Raw genomic sequence first — 27,699 nt, forward strand, 5'->3', positions numbered from 1 at the left:
CCGGACACAATGAAATAGAGCTTAGTGACTCTGGTCGCCTTCCTTCAACAGGAAGTGATGTTGGAGGAAAAACATCTCGACACGAAATGCCTTCGCGAGAGCGCGGAGACTGCCTTCACTTGCTCCACGAAAAATCTCAAATTCTTCAAACACCTGGCGGTTTATGTGAACTCTAATGTCGGCTTGAAGTGATTCAGGAAAGCGGTACATGATCTGATGGCAGAAGATAATAAATGAGATCGGAGGCTATTATAGGGAAAATCTTTTCGTCTTATCACAAAAATTTAAGAGAGAGAGAGACGAGACTACCAGATTCGCTCCTTGAAGCACTTGTGGGATACCCTCTAAGTGTCATACTGTATAAGAGACCCCTAGGAGAGGGAAGGGAATATGGAGTGAAAGTTGTCCGGGAAAGTTTCTTTTGTCTCTAATGCGTTTATGCGATCCTCTTAAGGAAATGCCAAGGAAGACCCCAAGGAATTTCTTGAAGAGATCTTCTTGGAAATATGTTTAAGACACCCAAGGGAACCTTACACTGAGATCTTCTTCGGAACATGCTGACGACTGACGACCTTACGGAACTTCCACGGGGATCCCCTGAGGGAGATAGGAAGACGACCTCAAAGAATTCCCTAAGCAAGGCGCCGTGAGTTTTAGCAAAAACATATATATAAACCTCGAACTAATGTACACCAGCACCTCTTCTTACCGACTCGATATCACTCCCTTTAGTTGCCGCTTGTTCCATGGTAAAGTATTCTCGGAGGGTCCCTTGAAGGGATTCTGGTATGTTATATAAGGAAATAAATTCCTTAACGACTCGCATATCTCAATGATATCGGGCTGAACGGGAGTAAAGACGTTGTATGATGGCCGTTAAGTTTCCAAAGATCACCGCGTAAAATAGAGCTATTAAAAAAAATATATCAGCCAGATTCAAATATGGCTAAACCATTATTGAAAATAAATTTGTTATAGAAGTCTTCTTTACAGGATCCGAGCTAAGCAGTAAGGGTTAACTACCAGTCAAAATGCGTTCTTCAATCGAGATTGGTCAAATATAATCTGTTGATAAAGTTTGGTCGTTCTGTCAGGTCTGCTGGTCATAGAAGCCCTTGGTAGGGCGCCTGAAATTCTTGCGATCCTATCTGCTCAAGACGAGCATTATTTTACATTGGGAAACCAAAATTTATGTGAGGAAAAAACCTTTTGCCAAAGGAACTAAAAAGAGACGCACTTTACTTACCTCCTATCAACATCGTTATAACAGAAAATATTTTTTCACTGTCGGTGTTAGGAGCAACGTTCCCAAATCCGATACTCGTCAGGCTGGTTAACGTGAAGTACAAAGCTGTGATGTATCGGGTCCCAGCCCCCGGTCCGCTTCCCGGCAATGATTCATTTATCGGTTTGTTTAATGTTCCCGCCAAAAGTTGAATCCAACCATACGGGACTCCAATCTCTTCCCTGCCAATTACGTGCCAGATACAAGCCAGCCAATGGGCAACAAGAGTGAAAAGAGACGTCAGCAGGAAAACGACCGCTAAACCGTATTCAGAATAACGATCCATTTTGCGGGAGACTCGGACGAGACGAAGGAGACGAGCAGTTTTCAATAGACCAGCGACAGTAGCAGCCTGGGACAATGGAAATAAAAAGATTCGTTAAGTTGTTATGCTTCACTATTTTTGACAAGATAAAGAGCTTTATGGCAATCACCGATTCATTACTTAGTTTTGAAATGTTTCCTTTCAAAATTCGAATTACAGACGCTTTGTGGATCAAATTCAAAATATCGTAATTAATTGAGATATAGAGCAGTTGTGACATTTTGAAGAGCTCTAGTTATTGATGTGGCTCAATGTAATTGCATTTATAAAATTGTGGAGAACAACTCCCTGAAAAAACCTGTCGGCCGACAGTTTTAAGCACACCCGTCAGCTAACAGGCGTCCGACAGTCAATAATCTTTCGGTGAGCGATCAGAAACAATATCATCGTATTACCGTCCAAACTTCAGTGCAAACTGAAGTTTAATTTTTGTTGCTATGAGGAAGGACTTTTTCACAGAGTAAGAACAAAAATACAGCAAGATTAATAGACAGATTCTCACAACTAGAGCCAGTTTTCCCAGTTAAAGTGGAGCGCTTTGTTAATTAGTTTCCGTACCCCTTCAAACTCGTCCGGAATGAAGTAATCAAATGGTATGGCGGACACAAAATCTATCGTAAACCAAGTCTTTAGATAATGAACGGCGATCCTCTTGGGTGCGCTGATCACTACTGCGGATGTTGTGTCCACGTAAGTCGTCCGGAAATTTATCAGTATGTCAGCGATGAACATTAAGTCGACCAAAAGGTTCACCACCTCACGGGGCTCCCCCGAGGAAATTTTTTCCCATACTCCTTTACTTCGCGCTTCCTTCTGGAAGAATGCCGCTTCATATGGGATTTCAATTGAAATGTAAAGCACCAGAGCGAGGACAAACCAGTCCCAGAGCGCTTTAAATTCTGACTCGTGGTGAATCGTACACTTTCCAATCTTGCCTCTAATTGGCGAGTCCGGTTTGATGTCCCTGTTTAGACTACGCCTTTTGGTCTCAGCGATAATGTCGAGAGCCACTGAGGACATGATCTGAAGGAAAAAAAGCGAAAACCAAAAAATTAAATAACATATAGGCTGAAGCAAGCGAACTGCGTAAAGCGCGGGAAAACAAGAGTGTCGAAGTTTTTATTGGTTTTAGTACTGAACCTGATTGGTTGAAAGGGTGGCGCAAGTTTTCTTGACCAATCACAGAGCGGAGTAAGACTAAACAAAAATAATCCCGAAACAGATGGTCTGTTTTTCATCGCTCGCGCGCGGCCTAAGCAATGTTTCTGTGTTTTGATTGGTGGATTGAGATTTATTTAGTTCGTTTCCTTCCTTAGCGGTCCGTTGGCTGTCTTTGTAATAATTTAGGTGCTTTTTTCCCCGCGCAGAAATCTCATCGCAATTAAAAAACGCCTGGCGACAAGTATAAAAATTTTCTTTTCTGTTGAAAAATCTTTAAAAACGCTTAGGGTTAAAATTAACTCAAGTTTTTTCAAGAGCAAAAGGAGGAAATTCTTCTGAATTACAAGTGACAAAACCAACACTTTTATTTTGAATTTCTGAGATATAAACGAGAATTTAATAAATAAAACTTGCCAACTTTGAATTCTAATTATTTCAGTTTTGAGTTTCACTACCCACGCAAAAAAGCTGCTTGAAAATATGTTTTAGATTTCACACGAACACATGTGAAGTCATCATAATAATCAACATCTCCGCACGAAAAAAAATCTTTAGGAAACAGAGCGGCTATTTTCCGATTGCATAGCTATATTATCTTCCTTTCAGCCTCTTTGCATCATTCATTAAAAATTACGTTAGTTGTGAAAATAAGCTTCATCATGGTTAATAATTAATTGCCGTACGCTATATTTGTTAACCGCACATGAAAATTTCTTTTAATCAATTCCTTCCTTAGAAATTTCAGAGATCAAACCAACATTCAACATAACGCTTGCATTGTTTATCAGCTCAAATATCTATATATTTTTTTGTAATTTAAGCTTTCAACGATATCGTAATAAATAAAATGCTCTGAAACGAAATGCAGTTAAGATAACCAGTTTCTAATAATCGCGTGTTTGAATTTTAAGTCAAATATGCGAACGTACGAGACAATGCAAAGGTGGGTTCATGAATCAGCACAGCGGTACGTCTTTGGTTTACTTGCAAACGAAGACTTTAGAGACAAGTGTTTTGGAATTTGGTTGTTTTATGGTGATCTTTAACTGAAAGTGATTATTACAAAGTCAGACCAACTGTAGAAAATATTGCAGTACATATTTAAGTATTCTCGTATCCGAATCCCCCTCACCTTTAAAAGCAGCACGCACGCAAGAGTCTGTGATCGAAGCTCGACGGAAATTTCCAGCCCCGCTCCTGTGTTAGTGAATGTGAAAGGCCGAGCCGAAGGGGTTCAATTTTGTGGAGACAAGCTGTCATTTCTCTCTTCCAACCGTCGCTCTTTGAAGGTAACTTAATTTTGAAATGTCAAATAGGTGAAGAATTCCCAAAAAACAGGTGCGAAAATATGGAAAAGCTTCGATGATCATTCATTATCAAAATACGCATTCTCATGTAAAACACTTTACATCTTGATCTTCTTTGCTTTAAGAAGACACAATTTATTCAACATATGAAAAGCTGCGAGGAATTGTATGAATAATTAGGAGAAATTTCAGTCTGTACTTTTTAAGTGTTGCTCTCCTTAAATTCAAATGCAAGTTAGTTTCATTAGACAGGGTACTCGACACAGCAAGAAATTTTCTTTTATGGTAATTAAGTTTAAGGGGGCGTGAAGCAATCGGTCTTTTGGAGAAATAAATAAATAACAAAGGTATAACAAGAAAGAGACACTTAAAAACCAATACTGGCATTCTTCGGTGAGGAATTATTTAGATATTAATCGACTCTCATTCAAGAGTTTATTCACAGTATTATGAAATAGAACTTTTTGACTTGTGCTATATATAATTGCAGGTTATTTATTTAGTCTGTATATCATTGAGGTACATTAGCTTTTTCAAGTTTGTCTCTCAACATGATTTTGCCAACGATTTCCGAAGTTCATAAAGCAAACTATAATTGAATGTCGAAAGTAACTTACCTCGCTAAATGATTGGTCCAAAAGAAAAACATTGGCACCATCCTCTCAACTAATCAGATCCAAAGCTAAAAACCAATCAAAACTTTGTCGCTCACGCTTTCCTACGCTTGAAGTAGTGCGCATTTTTCCTTGCCCAGATTGGCCATTGTGATGACTTTGGTCCTGACTTTAAAACTAGTTAATTCGCTGAGAGGCGCTCGACATTTCTCGAGGAACTGGTCATGTCACAATGCAGCATTCCAAATTATCAAGTTAGAACAAGGATCTTGTAAAGTAGGGAAAAAGGAAACCCTAAACCGGAGACACATCGCAACATCGTACGTCTAACATCGTAATATCTCCTTGAAAATCGAAATTCCCGAATTGTTTCTCCTTTCTCACAAGCACATTATACTGCACAAGCATTAATCACTATGATTAATCGAAAGCGAATTATATTTTGGGAAAAAATTATCCAATGACGAGAGATGAAACAAAATCTGATTGGCTTTCCGAGCCCACTTGTGCTTTCCCGTCGTCTTCCCGCGAAGAGCAAAACTTTTACCGTTTGAACAAGATTAAAGTTTTCAATAATTATTTTAACTGCAATGGAACATACAACATCCTCACCCCTATAATACGATTCAATAAATAAAACCACAGTGGGTTTCATATGCGTTTTCTTTTTGCGAAGCAAACAACGAGATTAGCCAATCATTCCCGCTCGAGTGGCAAATTAGACCACAAGATCCCTTTCACTTCGCTCACGCGTGAGGCTAGCGAAAAATTTCTTCAATTCTTTACTTGGGAACCAACTGAACCCTCATCTTTGTTTATAACAACGACAAACCACTCAGAATTTTTCCTTTCACTCTCTGAATAACTTTAAGATATTACAAAATATTTAACGTTAAGTGTATCTCATCCTATTGCCATTTTTAACCACCCAACCATAACCCTGTTAGCCACAATGGCTACATAATTTAGTTATAAATCCATAGTATCATAACATAACGATAATACTTTATAATAACTTTTCCTAATAACAACACCTCCCTTCCCCCCCTCCCCCCAAGAGAGAGGTGCTGTGTCACAAGACCAAACAACTGCATTAGAGACCTCGCTCTGGTATATCAATTCCTGAATCCTACTAAATACAAGCTATGAAACTTGTTATTCAAACTCAGTGCATTAACTTATTCAGATGACCAGGTGCAAGTTGTCAAGGTTATTTTTGAATCCTAGTTTTGTGCGGTGCTTCAAATGCCCCAACAAAACTCTTCTCTGGGGTCTCTGCCCTTCCTCTCAACCTAGAGAAGAAGGGGCATGAGAAGACAGACTCATGAAACACTACTGATACTCAAGCCTACCATCTAAGCAGTATCAAAGACTGCAATGTTAGTGGGAGAATGGGTGGAAAATGCAAATTTACTCACACATCAACCAGAAATAACTATAAACTACCATATCAAAATTGTGTCCCATGTTTTTTGACTTCCATTCACTAACTTTTGTAGGCTCTGTATGCTAGTGTGTTTTCTAGGTGAGGTGTGCTTGGTATTTTTTCAGGAGGAAGGAAGTGGGAGATGATTAGATTTCTGCTATGGCGAAGGACTAACCGACTTCCACTCTAAATCCACTATTACACTAAATCAAACAAAACAGCTTGGTGAATGATCAAGAGTTTACAACACTGACTTGTGTTCCCTCAAAAGATGCTTCCAATTTATGCTGAACTTAATCTATCAATTGCATGAATGGTTTGTACAAGAGTATTTACCAACAGGGAGCCTTGTGCATCCCATTAAGACCATATTGAGCATACAAACATATTAACAGGGTTGTCAAAATAAGCTGGCAACCAGTGCAATCCACCTTTAACTCTAAAAAAAAACCTCAGCCATGGAAGGGTAGGGAGTAAAATTTCAGTATGGAAGCATGTTATTAATGGAATTAAAACTGTTTAGTACCAACTACTTTGTACCACAGTCTGGTCACTCAAAATCCTTTTGACAACCCTGTTTAAATAAAACCTACATAACTTTCAGTTTTAAACCAGATTTTCAGTCAATTTGTAGTTATATGAAGTAATTTCTTTTCCTGTATTAGCAAGTTTAATGCGCTTGCTCTTTAATAAAGTTCTTACCTCAACAATGTGGTTGTCAACCTTAAATATTACTGCACCAAAACTAGAAGCTTTAAATTTTTTTTCTTATGCCAGAAAAACACTAGAAAATGGCATTCCTTGTCTTCCCAACTTATCCTATCTCTCTGATCCTTAAATAACAACAACCTGTCCTCAAAAAATCTTAACTATCTCACTCTTTTGCGGTAACAAAGAATGCTGTACAGCTTGCACACACTCCTAGACAACATATACAGAAACAAATTGAGCCCATCAGTATATAACTGGCTGTGATCACCCAAAATGCAAACAAATAAAGTGTTGGATTGCAATAGTTAAGTGGATCGCCTGGTGGCGGAGTTGGATTTGGTCGGTACTTGCTGTATACCCAGATGTTTCCGGCAATAAACCATGTGAACAAGAATAGATTTAAAACGCCGTCAATAAATTTTGTGGACATGGATTGATCTTCGTCCATGTCCAAGTCATCTTCATGAGTCCTGGCTCGTTGACAAAGGACTATAATGGTTTTCAACATTCCAAATGATCCTCCCACAATGAGGTAAATTGGAATGAAGGGTTCCACAGGACAATCATCCTTATACTTAGCACCTATCAAACAAGAAAAAAAAAGTCAACAACACCTTGTAATATTCTACCCAGGTTACTAGCTATGTTCACTTAAAAAAAACAACAACAACTTTGAGCACACAAATAGTATCTAGACGGCACAGGATCAAATCCTATCAAAGCATGAACTTTTACAGCCTTTTATCTGAAATTCCTTTGATTACAATAATCATTGCTGGGAATCATTTTGTTATGATGATCACATATCAGACACATTCAAATAAAGATCAAATTTATTTCATTTAATTGTAAGGAAACTTCATTTTCCAGGGATCATTTGACCATAACTCAAGCCAAGCACAGAAGAAATTTAAATCATTTTTGTTTTGTTACTCACCCATAATGACCATGGCAATTGGAAGTGCCATCAATAAACTCAAGGCAATGGTGCAGCCAACTGTAAATTATGGACAATTTTCAGTTAAGTCAACATGTAATCATATGAACCTTCAGAAGACATGGCAAGACCATGACAATTTGGAAGTGCCATCAATAAAATCAAAGCAATGGTGCAGCCAACTGTAAACTATGGACAATTTTCAGCTAAGTTGACTGACATATAATCTAAATCTAATCTCTAAAACACCAAAAAGATCAAAGGAGCCTTCAAAACTTTTTGACATTATCAAGGATTTTCTGGATCCCCAAAGTACTTAAGTTTCTTAAAGATACCATTTGCCAAAAAAAGTAAAGATTTCAGATGATTAGGCTTTGTTGATCACAGTAAATTCTTGAGGACTGATCATAAGGATCCACATTAAACTCCCAAGATCAACAATTGAAATTAAGTATCTTTTCAATCAGATACCTTTCTTACGTAAACAAAACTTTGAGTATACTGCACTATTATAAATACCAGTGTTTTTAAGGGAATCCCTAGGTGCCTGGAGGCTTCAGCTTCGGAAATATGAAATGCACAGCTCTTGAGAGCTCTTTTAACTTACTTGTTCCAGCAAAGAGCTGTACAACTCGTTTGCAGAAATCAAATGAACCATCAGAAGTCTCCTTAGCTTCTTTGATTTGCCCAAACAGTGAGTCATAGCTGGGCGGTGCTGCATCCTCAGGCCAAATTTTGTCTTCTTCTTCAGTGGGGTTTTGACTGCTCTTTTCAGACTAAAATGAATCAGGCACAGTGTCATTATGTGTCAAAATCCCGTTATGAATCCAGTGCTAATAACATACTCACTGTAACATTTTGATTGAACAGGGATGACAAGCTAAAGGATGCCCCGGAGTGACTGTGACTCCTCTTATTTATGAGGGGGTACAATGACCCCCTCATATGTACACTTCTCATCACTCAGGTTTGGGAAAACATGCAAATCTGAGGAATCTACCCTCTGGTGCTGGATACTCTCTTTGCCAGTACTTCTTCTTGCATGAATATAAGTTTGTTGATATGCTAAGATAAAAACTCCTGGCGAGGCACACACTTAATCGTGGTTCACCCCTAAAAAAATCTTACAGACCCCCTGCCCACTGCCTGTCAAAAGGCTCATGATAATCTCACGTTTATCTTTTTCTTTTTTGACCATGCACCTCATTGCAATGAAATGGTCATAGAATAAAAGCAAAGAAAAAAAAAAGGAAAAAGCTAAATATAAATTTCTTTTAGCATACAAAACTACTCTCTAGCTAATTATGCCCATCAACTGAAAAATGTTGATGGAATATCTTTTGAGAAGTTCCTTCAAATTCTTGAGAGTATCAGACGTTGTTCAGAAATTTCAAGTGATTCTGAATTAATTAAAAAAAAATTGTATGTTTATGCTATATGCTAATAAATTCCAATTTAGCTGTTCCCTTTGTAAGGTGCATCACCAATGACTCCTATAAAACTTGATTGCTCTGTTGTATCTGGTCATCACTAATTCTGCAAAATCCCTTTAAAATATGTCATACCTGATTGCAAGTGCCTAGTAAATACCTTGTGGATTATTTTTCACCAAAAATATAATAATATGGATTGTGTTTTTCTTTTTTTAACCTAGAAACCATTGCTGTCTTAGAACTAATCCCTGGAATGTAAATATAAAATTTTTGTTTCAATAATGCATTTAAGACTGCAAGCTAGCTACAAAGTTGATTCAGTGATGAAGCTCAACATGTATAATCTCTACAAATATCCCACAACAAGAAGTTATGCTCCCTAATCCCCAACCAAAGAGTCCTGACAATCTGGAATTTCAATTTTATAAAAACAAATACTTAAAAACCTCTAGAACCTGATGAACAAACCCAGTTGAGCTTTTGTTGATAAGAACTCCAGTCGTTTGCTCATAAGTTTTTAGATTATGAAATAAGCATACTGAATTAGTGATAATATTTGCACAAGCAGAAAGTTAAAACAAAGTGTACATGATACCTCGACATCTGAGACTAAACTACAATGTTCATCTACGTAAAAATTATATGAAAACTTTTTAGGTCAAACACGCAAAAAAAAGGAAAAACCCTACTGTTCAACGAAATGAAAATCACTGTTATTGGGACTGCAGGATTCACCTGAGCAAATTTTGGTAAACAGTTTCGATCTTCCAAAACAATAGTGTAAATTAAAATGGAATTGCTTTTTTATAATTCACACCCAAAGCTTATTAAAAAGTTCCTGAAGGCCAGGTGCAAAGAGGCGTAGATGTTTAACTTGATCAGGAAATTCAAATTATAAAAAAAGAATATTTAACAGGAGTATCTTACAAACTCGCCACAACTCTAGGTTGTAAGATTTTACTGAAATATTAGCGCACAATTCCTACTGAAGTGGTCTTTTAAAGACCCGAATTTTTGTCGTCTCATAGCGTGTTTCCACGCCACCGAAAAATACTCCTACTACCGCGATTAGTTAAAATGTTAACAAGAGTTCAATGGATAAACTGATCATGGCTTCTGCACACCGCAGAAAACGCTGATAGAGACATCTCTTAAAGGGAATCGGAATTTTAAATAAATAATCCCGATTCTTTCATAGACTCCAGCACAGAGGCACTTATGAGAAAGCCACACACAAAACATAAATAAAACAGCTGCAATTTTTTGTACCTTAAGAGGGCGCTTGTATTTCTTACTCCTCTCTGCATCATCGCCCGCAATCCTTATGAACTGCATAATTCTACCATTGAACCCGTATCGAACGCTTACAGTATTTCGTTCAACGACGAAAATAACACTCGTCGCACTCAGTTTGGAAAAAAACACCTAGCACCATCCGGTCAATGGTTTGATTAAGCAGTGGCTGAATTATGCAAATCCTGGTTCAAAATTACATGTAAAAGTGCAATTTAACGAGACAGGAATATTGTACATAATAAACAAAAGAGCGCGCCATTTATAGGATCGCAGCAATAAACAAAGAATTCGAAGACAATATTTGTCGGAAATTCTGTGCGAACTCTACTTTACAATTCTCGATCGTGCCGTGGAATTACCTAAATGACTCACCATTATAATTTCTACGTTAAATATGACCAAATATCCGGCAGATGTCGATCAGCCTAAGATCACCAAATTAAAAGAAGGATCCACTTGCATTGTTCACGGCAGTGCGCTTTCACCATTTCGTCGTCCTTCATCGAAAAGTCACAAGTCTTCGCCGCACTAACTGTTTCAGTCTTTCCTTAGAAGAGGCATGGAAACCCCCAAGAGGCAAAAAAGAAACACTTTAGAAGGTTTTCTGTCGAGTAGACGAGTTGGTTGCTCTCTAAGAAAGGCCAGCACCGTTAACGGCAAATATATCAGCGAACAAACTGACCAATAGCAAGTTGGATCGCCAATGAATAAATTAATATATCCACCTGAAAAGGCTGCAACAAGTCTTGATGAAAAGGCCTCGAAATTATCCAAATCGTCAAATGAAAATGTACATGTGGTCGTCATATACGTGTCTCTGAGAAAAGTAAATGCAGATTGACATGGAGACAAATTTTTTGACCGATTATCGCGGAGCAACCAATTAATTGTCGGTCACGATGGATAATTTACATATAACAGCTACAAGTTAGGCAACGAAGTCAACGATTAATTTTAAGACTAAATAAAAGAGGGTGTTACATTTTATTATTTCAAAGCACATCGCAGAAGCATCATCTTTGAGGAGGGTTTTTCCTCGTCTTAATTACGCTGTATTTTGGGTACGAAAGGTCTGCGAAGCGCGATCATTGTGGGCTACAGCCAGTGAAGTGCGGTGAATCGATTAGGCAAGCATAAGGGCGGTGGGCGAAGAGCTGAGAGGGTTGTCTGAAGACGATGGGTAGGGCGTAGCTCGATTAGGCAAAAAGCAGGAAACTCGGCCTTTTTCCGAGTGTTCATCCAAGAGAGTGTTAGCTGAGTGCCACGAAAAAGCTTTTTCCAGCCTCTTTCGTTTGTACGTTACCAGGTGAATCAAGCTTTTATCCAAGCATCTACAGTCTGGTTTGCTTGTACCTAATTTTGCCTGCCTGCGTTTTATAATTACCATAGAGAGGAAGGCAAAGATAAATGGTTAAGCGGGTCTAATATCACCCAACAGCTGGCAAGGACTAGAAATTGTTCTTCGCCTCAGGTGGTTTTCCTGAGCTGAGACGAATAACGTTTTTGATGGATATAGTGAAAGGGGGTAAGTTTATAAAGAAACTGTGGTGCGTGGTGCTGCATTGATAGGGGGGGGGGGAGGGGGGTGGTGAAGGAAATTACAAGGTAATTTTTAATTTAACATCTGACTGATATGGACTACAAGAAGTCCTTCTTGTTCAGCAAGTAAAAAAAAAAAGAATCTAATGTTAGCGTGCCGCAAGCCAACCTAGCTGCTCCACAACAGCATTGTTGAATTGTCCTTAAGAAATGCCTGGAAAGCAATTTTTAGTTGCATGCTCCTTTCGTTTGTCACTAGCGTCCAAAACAAGACTCTAGTTTCCAAAATCAGACCCTAGTATCCACAATTAGAACCTAGAGTCTAAATTCGGACTATAATGGCTGAAAACTAACACTGGTGTCCAAAATTAGACACTAGAGTTTAAAATCTGAAATTAGCATAAAAAATTGGAGCTAGTGTCCAAAATCTGATACATGTGTTCAAAATCCTATACTAGTGTCTAACACTGGACGCCTCTGCTTAAAACCGGACACTGCTGCCTAAAATCATACACTGCTGTCTAAAATCATACACTACTGTCTAGAATTGGACATTAGTGTCAAAAACTGGAAATTACTGCCTAAAATCATACACTGCTGTCCAAAATCAGACACAAGTGTCTAAAATCAGACTCTTCTACCTAAAATCAGAATATACTGCCTAAAATCAGACACTTGTGTTTGAAATTGGCCCACAATGTCTATAAATATCAGACACCAGTGTCTACATTTAGACACTTAAGACTGAAATGGGACACTGCTGTCCAAAATTGGACAAAAGTGTCTAAAAACAGACACTACCAACTAAAGCTGCACTCTGGTGTCTAAAATCAGACACTTGTGTTTAAAATTAGTCATTGGTTAATGCCTTTCTCTCTTTCCATCACCTTTCTTATGGCAAAAGTATCAATATTGTAAGGAAAATTATCCTTAACCCTTTCACTCCCACAAGTGACCAAGAAAGAATTTCTCCTTACAATATCAATACAATATCAAGCAGGCAGGCAATGAGAATAGAGAACAATATCAATCATGGGATTATTAGTTGATCCAATACCAAATTCTCTGAACTAACATCATAAGAATTGTATGGCAGATAGTAAGGAGAATTACTAATCAGATCTTGGGAGTGAAAGGGTTAAGTTTATACTCGGAAGACTCACAAAAAAAAGACAGAGTTCCATATGCTCTTCCTCTGTTGGACCCTTGGCAGTAAAAACAAAGACAAAACTCTACAGAAGTATGAGTACAATGCAAATTTTTATGTTCACAGATCCTGATTCTTATGGCTGGGAGCAATCAGAACAAAAATCTACTAGAATTCATAAACTAAGAGAAAATCCTTTAGAAAGTTATAGCCCTGATACAAATTTTATTCTAGAGAAATCAAAACCTACAAAGTCTCCATGATTATTACATACTATTAATATTAATATATTAATATTAAGAATCATTAATTCCAAAAGTCAGTGGGACTTGCAGAAAAATAGGCTAAACTGCTTGCTACCCTGAAATGTTGTTTCAGACTAGAGTACAACACCCAAAATTGTTTATAAGGGTGAGCTTCCTTGCTCTGTTGTCTAGAAAAGTAGATTTTGTAAAATCACTTAATACCAATTCAAATGCAAACAGTGCTTTGAAATACATATTATGATGTCTTCCTTAAATATTACAGGATCTCTGATGAAGTTGCACCTAAATACTCAATGACTCATATTTCAAGGCACCTTTTGTATCAATTCAATGGCATAGAAATGCCACCTAGTATATTGCAGCAAGAGCTTAATATCTTAGATTAATTATGGGAAACAAGAAAAACCAAAAGAATGATGGGTGCACAATATTGGAGAGAACTGCATAGAACCACATCTGGGTGAACTAGCTAGAGAGTAACTCATTGCTGTAAGTTAAGTGAGCAGTGGTTCATTTGAATTGATCACCTATGACTTTATAAAAAAAATTATGACTGCCTTAATGGCAATTTTGTGTGACTACATGATGTCTTTGTAGACTTCAGTGGCACATTCCTGTCCATATGGGTAACAATTTTGCATCTACCCTTAACACTTGAGATTTCATTCATCAGCATTAAATATTGCAGCACAAACACCCACACAACACACACAACAACACATGACCCCTGCTAAAATGTATGTGGAGGTTGTTAACCAAAATGCAAACAGATACAACGTTTGGTTACAATATTCTTCACTTCCAGAGTCAGTAAAGTCGGGCTTATAATTCTTATATATCCAGACATTTCCACAAATAAACCAGATAAACAGGAAACAGTCTAGGATGCCCTCAAAAGGGCGCTTCTTCTTCTCGTCTTCATCTTCATCATTATTGGATTTTGTGGCCCGCTGACACAAGGAGATGAGGTTTCTGAACACACCCACAGCTCCACCAACAATAAGATAGATGGGAATCTTATCTTCTACAGGGCACTGGTCTTTGTATTTAGCTCCTGTTAAAGGTATTCAACTTTTCATCAATTCTACAAAATCCGATTTGAGATTGCCCCTTTTGGCCCTGATAATTTCACTGTCAAAGTTCTAAGACATAGAGGTAAAAAAGAGAGGGGCTAAGTTTCTAGCAAGTTTTCCAGCATCACTGGGAAGTATACATCAGAGCGCATGACAAAGTGCATACACTCAAAATGTCAGCTTAGAACTACTTAACAGTGGCTAATTTACATTATCAACCAATATTATGGACATACAGGTAAAGGTTTCACTTACCTATGACTATCATAGCTATGGGAATAGCCATGACCAGCCCAATCATTATGGTACACCCAACTAAGAATGATATCAAAGAAAGAAATTAAAACTACTTGAAATAGCAATTTGTAGAGATAAAGTTTTGTCAACAGTAAATTGAGGCTCTCAGCTAGTCAGCAACAGACTTGATTTCTCCCCATATACCCCCACAGATCTGTGGAAACTACCAGCCATCTTGCTCTGGTTTGGGCTGTTTACTGTAGCTGCTTCAGTAGTTCTTTTCCAGCTGCCCTGGAACAACCTTGAATCCTCTTTCCTTGTAGGTTCCACCCTCAGAGCATAATGACATTGCTAGGCGTTTTTTCAGAGGGTCATACTAGTTGGTAGCTACAGCTAATTTAGACTGCATGCAGCACAATTGTAACTTTGCCCAGGGAAAAGTATGAAGCCTTTTAAAAGCAATGCAAGAGGGCAAGAAGTCTGCAAGGGGTCTTGTGCTGATAATTACTACCAGATCCTCAGCAAACCTCTTCCCAGCTTGTCTAAAATCTTCCTGCAGGCAGAGAACACACATCCTGCAGTGCTATCATAGATGACGACCTGTTCTCAGGGTATAGCTAAGGAAATACTCTGTACCTTACCCTAATTTTCCACACTTTGGTTTAGTAAATATAACTTTCTGAGAATCACTAGACTTAATAAAAACCCTGTAAGTTATTATTCTATGAAGCAGTGACTTTTTCAAATTTATACAGGATCTTTTATGTTGAAAAAGAGTGACACAAATTCTTACTTGTTCCAATAAGTATCAAAAAGAGTTTCTTCAAGAAGTCAAGCACTCCACTGGAACTGGAGCGTGCTTCTTGGATTTCACCAAACAAGGACTGATATGAAGGTGGTGGACCTTATAGAGGAAAGAAAAAAATGAAATTAGAAGTAGCACTAACCTTTACCACCATCAGTATTTCTATTCTTCATACTCGCATGGCACCTCACAGTTTAACACTTTACACCCTAACATCAGTATGAAGATTCTCCATACTGTTCGCTATACATTTCATTTTGTACTGACAATGAGAATTTTTTTAAGATCAAAGCTTCTGAGGTTGTGATCATTTTCTTTATTCTCATGATCTAAATGAACGATTCACCAGTATGACTGTAAAGAGAAATTAGAAGCTGGTCACTCTTAGGGTTTAAATGTTTAACTCAGACCATCCAAGAGAAAGAGGCAGTTGTTTTCAACTTACAGAGCAACCAAAATGGTTGCAGCATGAAGAGCTGAATTTTATTTTTCTAGAGAGCCATGCAGGTACACTTACCCATTGCTTCATCATAAGAGGGGGGAGAAGCATTGTCTGTTCCATATGAAGGAGGCATCCCTGATGAAGGGTCTACTGGATCTCCCTGGAATAGAAATGGAAAGGTTGAACCCTTTTATTTGCAAGATCTAGATATTATAATTTCTAAACATTAATCATTTTTCTGATAATGTAATCACTTCTGATGTGGATCACAGTGTTTCAATTGTATAACAGTGGTATTCCTCAGACAATAAGGTTGATGGAATATGCATCACCTCATGAAGCACTACACCCAGCTGTGACTGATATTTGACAGCTGTAAGGCAAGATTTCTAAGAAATATTGTCTCCAGTGTCTGCTGTCACAAAGCTTTCCTACTCTATTGAGTCTATCTATGCAGTATGCAGTCAAAATGACATAATCCATATCCACATTGGCTACACCATGAGACAAAGGCTTAAACTTCATTACAAGAGTTGTCTCCAAAATAAATAACCAAAAATTTTTCCTTCACTTTTCAATACTGTCTGGTATACAATTCTCAGAGTTTATGGCTTCAAGATCTAGTAATAAAAACAACACTAAGTATAACAAATGAGATATGAAACAAACACATTCCAACATAGCTTATTACCCAATTTTCCAAGCAAAAACAAGACAGCAAGAAATTGGTAAAAATTGTTGAAAATTATTGTGCAAATAAGACTTGCAAGTCAATTTTCAGTAAATAATTTTATCACGTAAAAGCCCTATTTGCATTCTGTAAATGTCCGTATTAGGAACAACAGCTGTTCTAAAAGTACACAAGGAGACTAGAATGTCCATCAGTAATTTGCAGTGGTGCAGATGTAAGATAAATGTCAGATCTAGTGTTGAAGCTTTAGTCTGGTGCAATAGCTGATGCAAATTATGATCATTATTAAACCTTTAACTCCCAAGATCTCATTAGTAATTCTCCTTACTATCTGCTGTACAATTCTTCTGATGTTTCTTTTGAGAATTTGGTATTGGATCAACTAATAATCCCTTAATTGATACTTTTTCTTGGTTCTCATCACTTGCCTACTTGATTTCTTATTGATGTTGAAAGAGGAAATTCTGTCTTGGTCACTTGTAGGAATTGAAGAGTTAATTATTTCCAACATTTTAAAATAGGTGTATACATTGTGCAAACTTCACCACTGAGAATGAGGAACTTGTTAGCTGGAATGAAATGAAAGCTTTTGTTCTAAATACTAGAGCCTCTAAATACAGCGGTGACGTGCTATTTCATACCAGTGAGAAGTAAAATTTGGAATGTGCCCTTCATTTTGTGGTACAACATCTGATTTGGGAAAGTTGGCAATTTTCATATGCAACAGCATTTTCAAAGGATTGCAGAGAAATTGTAGTTTTTTTCCTAACTCGAAGTCTGAACTGCCTCAAAGATCAAACTAAGACTAAGAGCTTTCATTTCACTCTGGTTTCTTCATTGGCGCATTTTTTATTCTTTCGTGAACTTTCACACTATGTTGAGTATTTTTTGAATCGGCAGCAAAACAGAGTTAATTGATATTTCAGCAAAATAAAATAGAAAGACCACAAGCCTAACTTTCGACTATCACGTACGACTTCTGTTAATCACGTGAGAAATATTCTAAATTGGAAGACAATTCAAGAAGCATTTTGCTTTGAATCTCATGGCTAGCGGAAGAAAAGAAGACCTTTGAAAAAAGAAAATTAAAGAAGAAATAGAGAAAGGAAGGATTTGAAAATGACTTGTAGCTTATTAAGTAAATAATTTGTACTTTCACTTTCATGATACCTACATGTACAGGCGGATATTAAAATCATAACAGAACATGGATCTTCATCATGACATACTCGACAAAGAACTACGGCAGATACTTTTCCTAATTTAAGTAAAATGTACTTATGAATTTTTCTTTTTGAAACAGATGGAAACTCAAACGCTAAAAGGTCGACTCTTGATATTAAATTCGGAACGTTGAACTGTCTTTCGCCGTTTGGCGCGCATCTGCTTAGATAAGCAGTTCTCCAAGTCGTACAAAAATACGAATGACTTTAGCTAGGTACACACCTCAATGGGTCGTTTCTCTTTATCAGCCATCATTCACTTATTCACTGGTCCTGGGTTAATATTGAGTGCAAACCGCACGAAGCTTGCCACAATCAGTGACTACGAGTAGGAAACAATTTTATCCCCTCCCTGAAGTAATTAGCATATTAAATTATGTTACCCCCAGGTTCTTAGTCCTCCCTCCTTTGCCACCAAGATGTCCTTCATTGCAGGGGGTGGGCAGAGGAGGGTCCTCTGGGGGTGGCGGAGGTGTCAAGTCAGATTTTACTTGACCTTACACGTCTCATCATCCATATTGCACCTCATCGATGCATACTGTTCAAGACTTCACCTTTAGTTTTGTTAGTGTGGAAACAGAAACGTTTTCATGTACAAAACTAGAGCTTAGCAACATGATGAGTTGTGTATCATGAACAGTTTACATGAATTAAATCAAAAGTTGTCTTGTGGATGGGATATTCTTTAGTAACAGGTGGCAAATTGTTCATGAATGATTAGGCAATAGGATACTGCAGAGAAGAAAGACAGAAATTTGTCATGTATAAATGGTAATCACCAACATAGCTAATTTGAAAAGTCGTAATAACACAAAGGGACAATTCAATATTTTCCATAGAATCATTACATGAAATGTTGATATGTGCCTCGTCTAAATGATCACAATGCACTTTTGGAAACTTTTCAGAAGAAAAAAAGTTTGTCATTTCTTTCTAAATGTGTTCTTATCATCCACTTTTGTGTTTGAAGAACACATATTATTTTTGAAGCTTTCATCTGTAGGGGCATGCAATTTAAGGGTTTGGAGGTCCTCTTAGACTAGCTGACCGGTTGCATTTATTTAATGCAAGGGCCTCAAGCCCATGTAACAGCCAACCACATGTATATACTATCATGTTGGTAAAAATCGACTTTTCTAATCCATGGTTATTACTAGTTTTAATATATTATTCATTAACAACTTTATTGAGAATTATTGTAAATTTTTTTTATTATAAGAAAATAGAGCATTGTGAGATGAAAGACAGTTAATCTAAATCTATTACTAATTTTAAGAAGTCTATTCCATGCTCCTGGTTTGGTTATCATTTTATGAGGCAGCTTGTTGTAGTTTACAAAATTATGACTTCAGAGCATCTTAAAGATCAGTATCTTACATTAAAATAAAATGCTTGCAAAACATAACATAAACTTCCTTGAGCAGTGACAAGTCAGTATAAAATGCTCTCACTTGTTTACTGTTTCTGAAAGCTTTTAGCATGGATTTGTGTAGGTAACTCTTCACAGAGCTTACAAGAAAAATTTGTCAAGCAATCAAGAACTTTCTGAATTTATGATCATTTCCTTTATTCTAACCGGTGTTTCCATAATATTTTACAAGAAAAATAATTAGATGCTAATCACACTTTGGGGTCAAAGGATTAGAATCTAGCTAGGAAATTCCAAGTAGTACCTGGAGAATTCTCCCTTCTCTGATGCTAAAATGCTCCTTCTGTCAAATTTCTTATAATTATGAATCATGTCTTATCTCAGACATGAAAAAACCAAGGCCTTACATGTAACCTATACAGCTATTGTTCATAATTTCTGATGAATCTAAAGCTTTTTCCACATTACCTTCCTGTTCTTTAAGTTCTGAATGACTGCAGTCTACATGACCATGTATAATACAAGATGATACATACAGATGTACAACCTAATTGTGGTGCACTGTATATTTTCATACCCATTTACATTGCACATTAAAAAGAACTCTTCAAAAAAAAAAACGTTAAATTTAGACAGTCTAAGATCATTATTCTCTTGACTATTGATGCTCAAAGAGTTCTCGTATCTTTTTTATACTTGGTGCATAGCAGGCTTGTCTTTTAAACGAGCTATCTTTCCAACTGCAACAGAAATAGCAAAATAGAAATTAAAGCTTACATTTTCAAAATCCTTGATCACAGACAAAAAAATTAACACAAGTCCAAAAATCTTAGAAAAATCATTCATACCAAGATATACCCTTGAGATAAATAAATAAAAAAATTAGCGGATTAATGTACAGTGATCCCAGAATAGACAAGTTTAACCCTTTAACTCTCATGACTGACCAAGATAGAATTTCTCCTTACAATATCAGTACAATATCAAGCAGACAAGTGATGAGAATAAAGAAAAATATTAATAATTAGGGGATTATTAGTTGATCCAATACCATGGCAGACAGTAGGGAGAATTACTCATGAGATTTTGGGAGTTAAAGGGTTAAAACTGCACTGAGGCGCAAGACCCAGTTGGAAGCTAAGGGGCCATGGATGATTTCTTGTGAACAAAGTTGACATTAATTACTCACTTGGATTTGACTTTCTTCCACCTGTCCATGTGATTTCTTTTAAGATCACTCACTGGTGGAGCTTTATCAATATCCTAGAAGATTATTGGTTAAAGATTGCTAATTAACTCGCAAAAATCAAGCAATAAAAGATGGTTTTGGTTTAGCTTTACCTTTCTCTGTAACAGAGAGCAAAATAGAAAGTTTAAGGGGGGTAAGTTTCTAAAGAAACCGTGGTGCTGCGTTGGTGAGAGAGTATAGCAGATGTAATTTAGTGTTAACAACTTAGTTGAAAATGTAATTGGCCACCGTAAAGGGTAAAAAAGCTGATGTTTCAAGTGTTAGCCCTTTGTCAGAGCAAGTGGAGTTTATTTTTAAAAAAAAGTTTAAGGCCTGCAATTGGACTTTTTTCCATAAAAAGTTTAAGGCCAGCTACACAAGTTAGGAATTCTAAGACATAAAATATCTACTTACATAATGAATATCTAGTGAAAGTGTTCCTTTTGAAAGAGTACTGTTCATCTTAAAGTCTTCAATTGATTTCACTGGATCTGGAAAACTTTATAGGGAGAAAAGAGATTAATATAACATAGCAAACACCCTCATAAAACAAAAAGCCCTCATACCTGAGTTTGGCCTTATGGGTTTCTAATATAATGAATGTTTGGTGAGGGATTTGCCCTAATCATTATCTGATCTGAGACTAGCTACAAGCATTTTCTTTCTTAGTTACCTGTAAACATTCTTAGGATCACTGTCACCATTCTGTAAGAAGAAATTCAAAACAGTCAGAGATTTACATCTGTGTAATGGAATACACAGCAGTTAAAACTTGAGAAAGCAGAGTAGCAGTGCTTTTTCATCTTTTTTTTTTTTCTACTTACACTATGGGACAAAGAAGACATGACACTCTCCTGGCTGCTTGTTGGAGATTCACCATCTTGGTTGCCCTCTTGAGAATCAGATGGCTTGGTTCCATAAGGCTTGTTCTGCATCCAGGCTCTAGCCAGGGCATACAAGGTTGTGTCTTCATTGAATTGGGCAAAATCCACACTGCGATCAAACAGCTTCATGACAAAGCTACAAAGGTAAAAAGCCAAGGGGGAACAAAACATTCCAAAGTATTACAACAGTAACCTCAAAAGCAGAGCAGAGATTTTGGATTCTCCTTTGAAAATTTAAAGCAGCCGCTGAAAAACAGTGTGAAGTAACAAGAAAATACATTTATGCTTTCTGAATAAAAAGCATTGCAGGTCATCAAAATTTAACCAAAGAAATTGGTTTGAAGGAGAGGTATTATACACCGTCTTTTGCCCTATAAACACCTGAAGATTTAATGAAATGACTTAATTGCAAATACCTAGTATCTAACTGACACTGACATTTGATAACTGTCAAACTCGGTAAAACCATTGAAGATCCTAGAAGGTTACATAAGGGTTAAAGGGAAAAGTTAGATAGATTTGATCCAAAACTGTAAGTAGCACAGTCACTGAAACACATTTCAATTTAGTAAAGCATTGTACTAAGCTAATCTTTGTGCAAAGGCACTCAGATAAATCTTACCTTGCTAAGGTGACAAGTATATCCACCAAAAGTCATGATCAAGACCAAAAACAAACAAATAGAAAGCAGAATCAAACATTTTTCAAGGAAGCCAATCATAAAATTATTAAATTCATTGGGTAAAGAAAACCATTAAGCATGACACAAAATCAATGATAATAGCAATATTTCTTGAAAAAAAGTACATACGGTTCTGACTACTTCCATCTGCATCTGCAAAGGAAGACAAATTGAAAATATTTGTGATCACACTTAACAGAAATGAGGGAAAATAATTTGTATGTAAAGTTACCTAAAATCTCAGGCCCCTCAACAAAATATGACAAACTACGGTAACATCATAGCAATATAATCTATAAATACAAAAAATTTGCCATGAATTTGTCACAACTAAATCATTTCACAAAAATGCCATTTTTGCTATACTTACCATCATACCCCACATCTTTTTTGCGTCTTTTCCTTGGTGTTTTTCCTATAACAGAAGATGGAAGACATGTTCAGATGTTTACAGAACAACTCATTAAGAAGTCATTCTGCACCCAGAAACTAACTGAGAACTTTATAAACCTTTGTGAATAGACAAATACTTCCCAAGCAGCCATTAAATATCTGAATATAAAAAAAGGTGTTTACCTGAACCACTTCTTTATTTGGAGCAAGCGTTGTATAACATGAAACAAGGAAAGAAAAAATTGAATAACAGCACTGGCAATACACATCACTCAGGTATAAACAGATGTACAGAGAGGAAAAATATGCACATCTAAAAACGTGAAATATATTAATTAATGGTAATGATGATAATAATAACAAAATAATAATTATTATCATTTTATGACAGGGTCTTGAGTCATTTAAAGGTGGTCTTAAGGGCTCCTAAAAAAACTCATAAAATTAATGTAACTGTGTCCAACTGCTAACAACAACAATTCATTCAAACCTCTTGGTTGGTGTTGAGGGTGGTGGCATTTGAAAAGCTGCAGAACTGTAAAGAAAATTAATTTAATTTTAGTTAATAATATTTTGATCAACTGATTGTGAAGCCAGATTGTTCAAGTGAGGGTAGCCCTGAGCAAGACTGTCATTGGTAATGGTGACTGATGTGTCAACAACCTGAGTGAAAGTCATCATCAGATTTAAGCAAGGAGTTGTTATATGTTTGGTATATGTATTCTGATTACCCAGTAGAGTTGTGATGTTGATGGTTATAAGACTCAAGTGGTGTAAGTTGGTCATGATTGGTCAGTTTTGTTGATTTTTACACTGTTGTACCACTCAGAAAATTTATTCTGCACTCTCTGACAGTTACACACACAGAGTAATACATGTATATCAAACCAACATGTAAATTTGAGCAAACAACAATTGTTTAAACAACAAAGAAAAAACAACTTTTTCCCAATTTTTTGTTTAATTAGCAATTCCTGTGATTTATGAGTCGGGATAATTGAGGTTCAAATGTACCAATAACAGTCCTTCTCAAGAACATTCTTAAATGAATCATAAGACTATCCAATCAACTCTTATCCCTGGGTTCAAACCATTTCCTGTATTTTAATCAATATTTGAGAGTGGACCGTGATTTATTCAATCAACCAGAAAACAAAATAAGAACAGACACCAAAAACAGAAAAACAAACAAACAAAAAAACATTAACTTACATGGCTATACTCAAATGTAATAGGATACTGTACATATATTTTTACCTTCCTGTTGTAGAGCTTGTTTCACCCTCACCACTGTAAACCATTAAAACAACAAAATTAATATTGCAAACTTCATGTGTATTTGCATCTCTGTAATTTTCCTTTGCAAAAGTGACTCTCATTCTCAACTTGTAATTATTGATCTGGAACAACTACACAATACAAGGCCACTTTTGAAGGAGCATATTTCTAGTGGCTCCTTTTGCTTGGCAGTGGATGAAAAAAAGGGGAATAATGAATAAAAAACCAAACAAATCTGCTCATTTGGTGGATGGTTAAAAATGGTGCTGTATTCTGTAATGTCTTAGACATTGATTCTATACTTCCTTTCAAATTGCTTAACTTCACCATACTTGGCAGGCATTCTAGTAAAAGAACTAGTAAAAATAATTCACCTTTCCTCTGTTTTCTTTATGAGATCTTTCAGCAACACGTCAAGTCTGACCCGGGCACTTTTAACACCTACAAGTATGTGTAGTGCTTCAAATTTTTACTAGCTCAAAGGTTTCAAAGAGATTTAATTTCAATTCCATTTAACTGTCTTCATTCTCATAATCCAAACAAATAATAATAACCTATAAAAATATAGATAAAATAAGTCTCAGCATCACAATATCATGTTCGTTATTTTGAGGTATTAAATCTCTTCTTCTCAGTTGTGGCTTTTTTATCTCATCGAGATGAAAATAAGCGTGAAGCTGTATTTGGGCTCACCTGTGAAATGAATATCTGGTTATTTCTAAAATTAGTCTAAGCTGAGACTGGTAAAGCTTGCATACCATGCAATAATGTGTATGTTGGTCTTCAATAAATATGCTGAGCACTCGTCAAAATGATGGGTTAAAACAACATGTCTCAAGAATGAAAATGAAAAATAAAATAACTGCCATTCGAAAGCAAACCTCGGATTCCTATTAGGCTGTGAACAAAGGAGACTTAATACCTGAAGTAGTTTCCTCTCTTTTCGCAGCCATTGGGGATTGATCTTTCTTTGTTTCAAGCGAATTAAGCGCTAACTGTTATTTGCAATCCAGCTCTGTTTTTGATCTTAATTTAAAATGCACAGCCAAGACAACGTTGTTGCCTGCAATGTCAAGATCGCGGAGTTTCTTAAGGTGTAATTCTCATCACAAGATCGCAGACAAATAGTGATTCTTCGAATTGGACGCCATTTTTCGGATAAAATAACCCGGATGATATATCTGCAATTTATTGGTTTATGACAAGAAGTATCTAGATATCCCACAAGACTTTGCTTTTGCTACGTTGCGATTGGCTGAGCAGTCAATGTTGACAATTTTCAAAATATCCTCTATCCCTCTATGCAAAAAAAATTCACTTTTCGCTTGGGAAGAATATTGATTTGTTTGTTAAAATTGTACTGGAGGGCAAATTTACGCGATGTGTAACAATAATAGAACACCTGGGCCCTTATTTGGAAGCGTGAGTCTCAAAAAGGCCTATGAAGTTATCAGGTTAACTTTGAGAATATTTCGTAAAATTTCCTCCAACTCTTGATTCTCAGGTAAATTTTACATCTGAAGAGCGCGATGCGATTCAGAGTGCATTAAACCAGAAGCTTGGCCCAGAGTACATCAGCCAAAGAGCAGGGGCCGGCGGGCAAAAGGTATTTTTGTTACAAAACAAATTAGAATCAGCAATGTCAGAGAAAGCATATTTAACGTTCCTGATTCGTAATTACGTATGCATGTCATTCCTCAGCTCGCTTATGTAGAAGGATGGAAACTCATCAATTTAGCAAATGAAACCTTTGGTTTCAATGGTTGGTCACATTCAGTAACTCATCAGAACATAGGTAAGGGAAATTCACTTGTGTTCTTTCAAATGTTCGTTTACAAAATAATGATCGACAAAAATACTTTTTTATCATGTCACTAATAACACAACTGGCATGTTGGTTTTTCAGATTTTGTAGATCAGGTGGCAAACAAATACTATGTTGGAGTTAGTGCTTTCGTGAAAGTCCAATTAAAGGTGAGAGATAGTGTCAATTTAAGGGGCAAGGTAACAAATCCGATCCTGACAACACGTTGGCCGAAGCGTTCGTCAACGCGTCGGCCGACAGTCGGTGGTGACATTTTGACATTGAAAGGAGTATTTAACACTATCAATAATACACTTTTTCGCAAGGGTAAGACAGGAAAAAAATTTCTTGTACCCTTTTTATTTTAAAGGGATCAAACCTCAGGCCAGCCATTGTTGATTAGTAATTTAAGCTTGAGGATGCTTTAAATCCATGTTTAAAAAGTTATTAACAAGTTGCAGAATTTTATCTTCCAACTATGAGCTTCATAAGTTTGAGCAACAGTGTTCAGCGTGTAATAGGGAAAATTTAAAATGTTAGGTGATATTTTACAGGATGGTGTGTACCATGAAGACATTGGTTATGGAGTCTCAGAAGGAATGAAATCCAAAGCTCTGTCTCTTGAAAAAGCAAGAAAAGAAGCTGTCACAGATGGGCTGAAAAGAGCTCTCAAGTAAGCTGATTTCTATGATTAAAGAAATAATCTTTTTATTGATTTATGGTTGTATAACAATGAAACCTTTTTCTTCCATTTATTGGCCTAGCGTCCTCCATCTGACCCAAATATAACTGCTTATAAACACATAGCTTGCAAGCAGGCCTTCCCTATCATTTCAGCAAAAGCATTTCTTTGCCTGTGGGAAAGTATGAGGCTTGGTGAGTAATATGAGCCAGCAAGAGGTCTGTAAAGGGTTTGGGACTGATCCAGACCTGCAGCAAACCTCTCATTAACTCTTCTCAAATCTTCCTGCGGGTGAAGAAATGAGTGTCCTTCAGCCCAAATGACAAGGGCTTGCTCCAAGGCTAATATGCATTACTATCTAGCCATATTTTTTCTGCAGTCAAATAACAAGTAGGTAATTATAATTATCATGAACTGCCATCTTCTCACAGGTCAATCTGATCAATTGATCTGCTCACCACTGGCAAATGGCCTTACTTTGCTCAACCTTATCCAGAATTGCTAATTATGGATAAATGTGCTCTGTATTAAGTATGGGAGTTATCCAAAGCTTCATTGATTTCTCTACCTGAATGTTTCCTCATGTAGGAGTTTTGGAGAATCCACTTGGAAACTGCATTAGTGACAAGGACTACTTAAAATTCATTACCAAACAACCAAAATCAGTAAGTATCAGTAGCCTTCTGGAAGCAGAAATCCAACTATAGTGTAAGACAATGATGCAAGAGGGTGATCTTTAAAAATCAATTTGAATACTCATTAGCTTAGAATAATATTTATCAAACATTCTTTATTTTAAGCTCCATTACTCACACACTCTTGATATACTTGATGTACTATATGCAAAAAAACATTTGGTTCATAGCTTGCAATTATTATTTATTTAATGAGTTCATTAATTGCTAATTAAATTAATTGATGTCAATTTAACGTCACACTTTTTGTACAATAGAAATGCTGAAGTTTTAATTTTTTAGGGTACTATTCAGTATGATGTAAATCTTATGAGGAGACCTGGGAAGACAGTTGTGAGAAAAACCCAGGAAGACCAGAATTCATCTGAGATGATGAAGGAAAACTTCCTCTTGCAGGTGTATTTGCAAATTACTTTCCTACTAATTATTCATTGAAGTATCAACCTGATGGTAATTTTTGAAAGTTTTTATGTACTGTGTCCTTTTTCACACTATATTATCTTTTATTTCAGATGGTAGTCATGTTAACACCGAACAAGTTTATGTTGGTTCTGTGGGAAACAATGTTCAATGCAATTTCTCTAAAGGGCAATCTTCAGAAATGCAGACAAGGTCAGCAACAAAAGCTGATAATTGAGAGTATTATCAACAAACCAGGGACACAACAGGAGAGTGGAATAAATCTGAAAAAGCATCCACACTGTCCTCCACCATTTCACGACCCCTGGAGCAGCTTCTACCCCTGCATTGGGAACAGGTACAAAAA

At 36.7% G+C, this 27,699-nt stretch overlaps 5 protein-coding genes across 6 annotated transcripts; 1 reads left to right on the plus strand and 4 right to left on the minus strand.

Annotated features, from left to right (window-relative positions):
- Positions 1–2: 2 nt before the first annotated feature.
- LOC136279266 (potassium voltage-gated channel subfamily H member 6-like) lies at positions 3–4,015 on the minus strand (the record flags this gene model as incomplete). The annotated part of the gene is given in 6 exon segments (XM_066162886.1): positions 3–29; positions 31–213; positions 710–909; positions 1,247–1,637; positions 2,169–2,633; positions 3,904–4,015. Coding segments are annotated over 5 exon segments (1,263 nt in total), but the record flags the coding sequence as incomplete, so codon positions are not given.
- Positions 4,016–6,344: 2,329 nt separating this feature from the next.
- LOC131773863 (transmembrane protein 272-like) lies at positions 6,345–11,280 on the minus strand. Of its 2 annotated transcripts, none has more exons than XM_059089831.2 (4): positions 10,868–11,280; positions 8,374–8,542; positions 7,767–7,826; positions 6,345–7,411 (listed from the first exon to the last, which is right to left on the minus strand). In XM_059089831.2, exons 1-4 carry the CDS (start codon positions 10,868–10,870, stop codon positions 6,993–6,995), a joined length of 651 nt encoding a protein of 216 aa, XP_058945814.1. In that variant the 5' UTR covers positions 10,871–11,280; the 3' UTR covers positions 6,345–6,992. The 2 variants fall into 2 exon arrangements, with proteins under 2 accessions (XP_058945814.1, XP_058945813.1); XM_059089830.2 differs by lacking the exon at positions 10,868–11,280 and adding an exon at positions 10,469–10,730.
- A 1,115-nt stretch (positions 11,281–12,395) lies between these two features.
- Positions 12,396–18,302, minus strand: LOC131773866 (transmembrane protein 272-like). Its single transcript, XM_059089834.2, has 5 exons — positions 18,142–18,302; positions 16,080–16,164; positions 15,551–15,661; positions 14,776–14,835; positions 12,396–14,501 (listed from the first exon to the last, which is right to left on the minus strand). Exons 1-5 carry the CDS (start codon positions 18,172–18,174, stop codon positions 14,110–14,112), a joined length of 681 nt encoding a protein of 226 aa, XP_058945817.1. The 5' UTR covers positions 18,175–18,302; the 3' UTR covers positions 12,396–14,109.
- An 817-nt stretch (positions 18,303–19,119) lies between these two features.
- Positions 19,120–24,917, minus strand: LOC136278969 (protein lin-37 homolog). Its single transcript, XM_066162284.1, has 12 exons — positions 24,675–24,917; positions 24,127–24,193; positions 23,732–23,764; positions 22,965–23,009; positions 22,658–22,668; positions 22,452–22,496; positions 22,207–22,234; positions 21,340–21,535; positions 21,189–21,220; positions 20,930–21,014; positions 20,477–20,550; positions 19,120–20,027 (listed from the first exon to the last, which is right to left on the minus strand). The coding sequence occupies exons 1-12, from the start codon at positions 24,703–24,705 to the stop codon at positions 19,946–19,948; spliced, it is 729 nt and encodes a 242-aa protein (XP_066018381.1). The 5' UTR covers positions 24,706–24,917; the 3' UTR covers positions 19,120–19,945.
- Positions 24,918–25,040: 123 nt separating this feature from the next.
- On the plus strand, positions 25,041–27,692 carry LOC136279166 (DNA repair protein RAD52 homolog; the record flags this gene model as incomplete). The annotated part of the gene is given in 12 exon segments (XM_066162696.1): positions 25,041–25,174; positions 25,257–25,358; positions 25,454–25,547; positions 25,659–25,726; positions 26,111–26,229; positions 26,827–26,842; positions 26,844–26,903; positions 27,216–27,329; positions 27,371–27,383; positions 27,446–27,630; positions 27,632–27,646; positions 27,648–27,692. Coding segments are annotated over 12 exon segments (873 nt in total), but the record flags the coding sequence as incomplete, so codon positions are not given.
- Between the last annotated feature and the right edge of the window lie 7 nt (positions 27,693–27,699).

The sequence above is a fragment of the Pocillopora verrucosa genome, chromosome 2, assembly GCF_036669915.1.
Source record: "Pocillopora verrucosa isolate sample1 chromosome 2, ASM3666991v2, whole genome shotgun sequence".
NCBI classification, from domain to species: Eukaryota; Metazoa; Cnidaria; class Anthozoa; order Scleractinia; family Pocilloporidae; genus Pocillopora; species Pocillopora verrucosa.

Bases quoted from the DNA above. Each gene is read 5' to 3' on its own strand.
- LOC131773863 (XM_059089830.2), bottom strand. From the start codon at position 10,534: ATGCAGTTCATAAGGATTGCGGGCGATGATGCAGAGAGGAGTAAGAAA. The intron at 8,543-10,468 runs GTACAAAAAATT...GATTCATTTTAG, and splicing joins AATACAAGCGCCCTCTTAAG to TCTGAAAAGAGCAGTCAAAA. The intron at 7,827-8,373 runs GTAAGTTAAAAG...CATAATTTACAG, and splicing joins ACAGCTCTTTGCTGGAACAA to TTGGCTGCACCATTGCCTTG.
- LOC131773866 (XM_059089834.2), bottom strand. From the start codon at position 18,174: ATGATGGCTGATAAAGAGAAACGACCCATTGAG. The intron at 15,662-16,079 runs GTAAGTGTACCT...TTCCTCTATAAG, and splicing joins CTCTTATGATGAAGCAATGG to GTCCACCACCTTCATATCAG. The intron at 14,502-14,775 runs GTAAGTGAAACC...TACCTTTAACAG, and splicing joins CATAGCTATGATAGTCATAG to GAGCTAAATACAAAGACCAG.
- LOC136278969 (XM_066162284.1), bottom strand. From the start codon at position 24,705: ATGGCTGCGAAAAGAGAGGAAACTACTTCAG. The intron at 21,221-21,339 runs GTAAGTAGAAAA...TTCTTCTTACAG, and splicing joins TGTCTTCTTTGTCCCATAGT to AATGGTGACAGTGATCCTAA. The intron at 20,028-20,476 runs GTGAGTAATTAA...TTTCTGTTGCAG, and splicing joins TGGAAGAAAGTCAAATCCAA to TTGGAAAGATAGCTCGTTTA.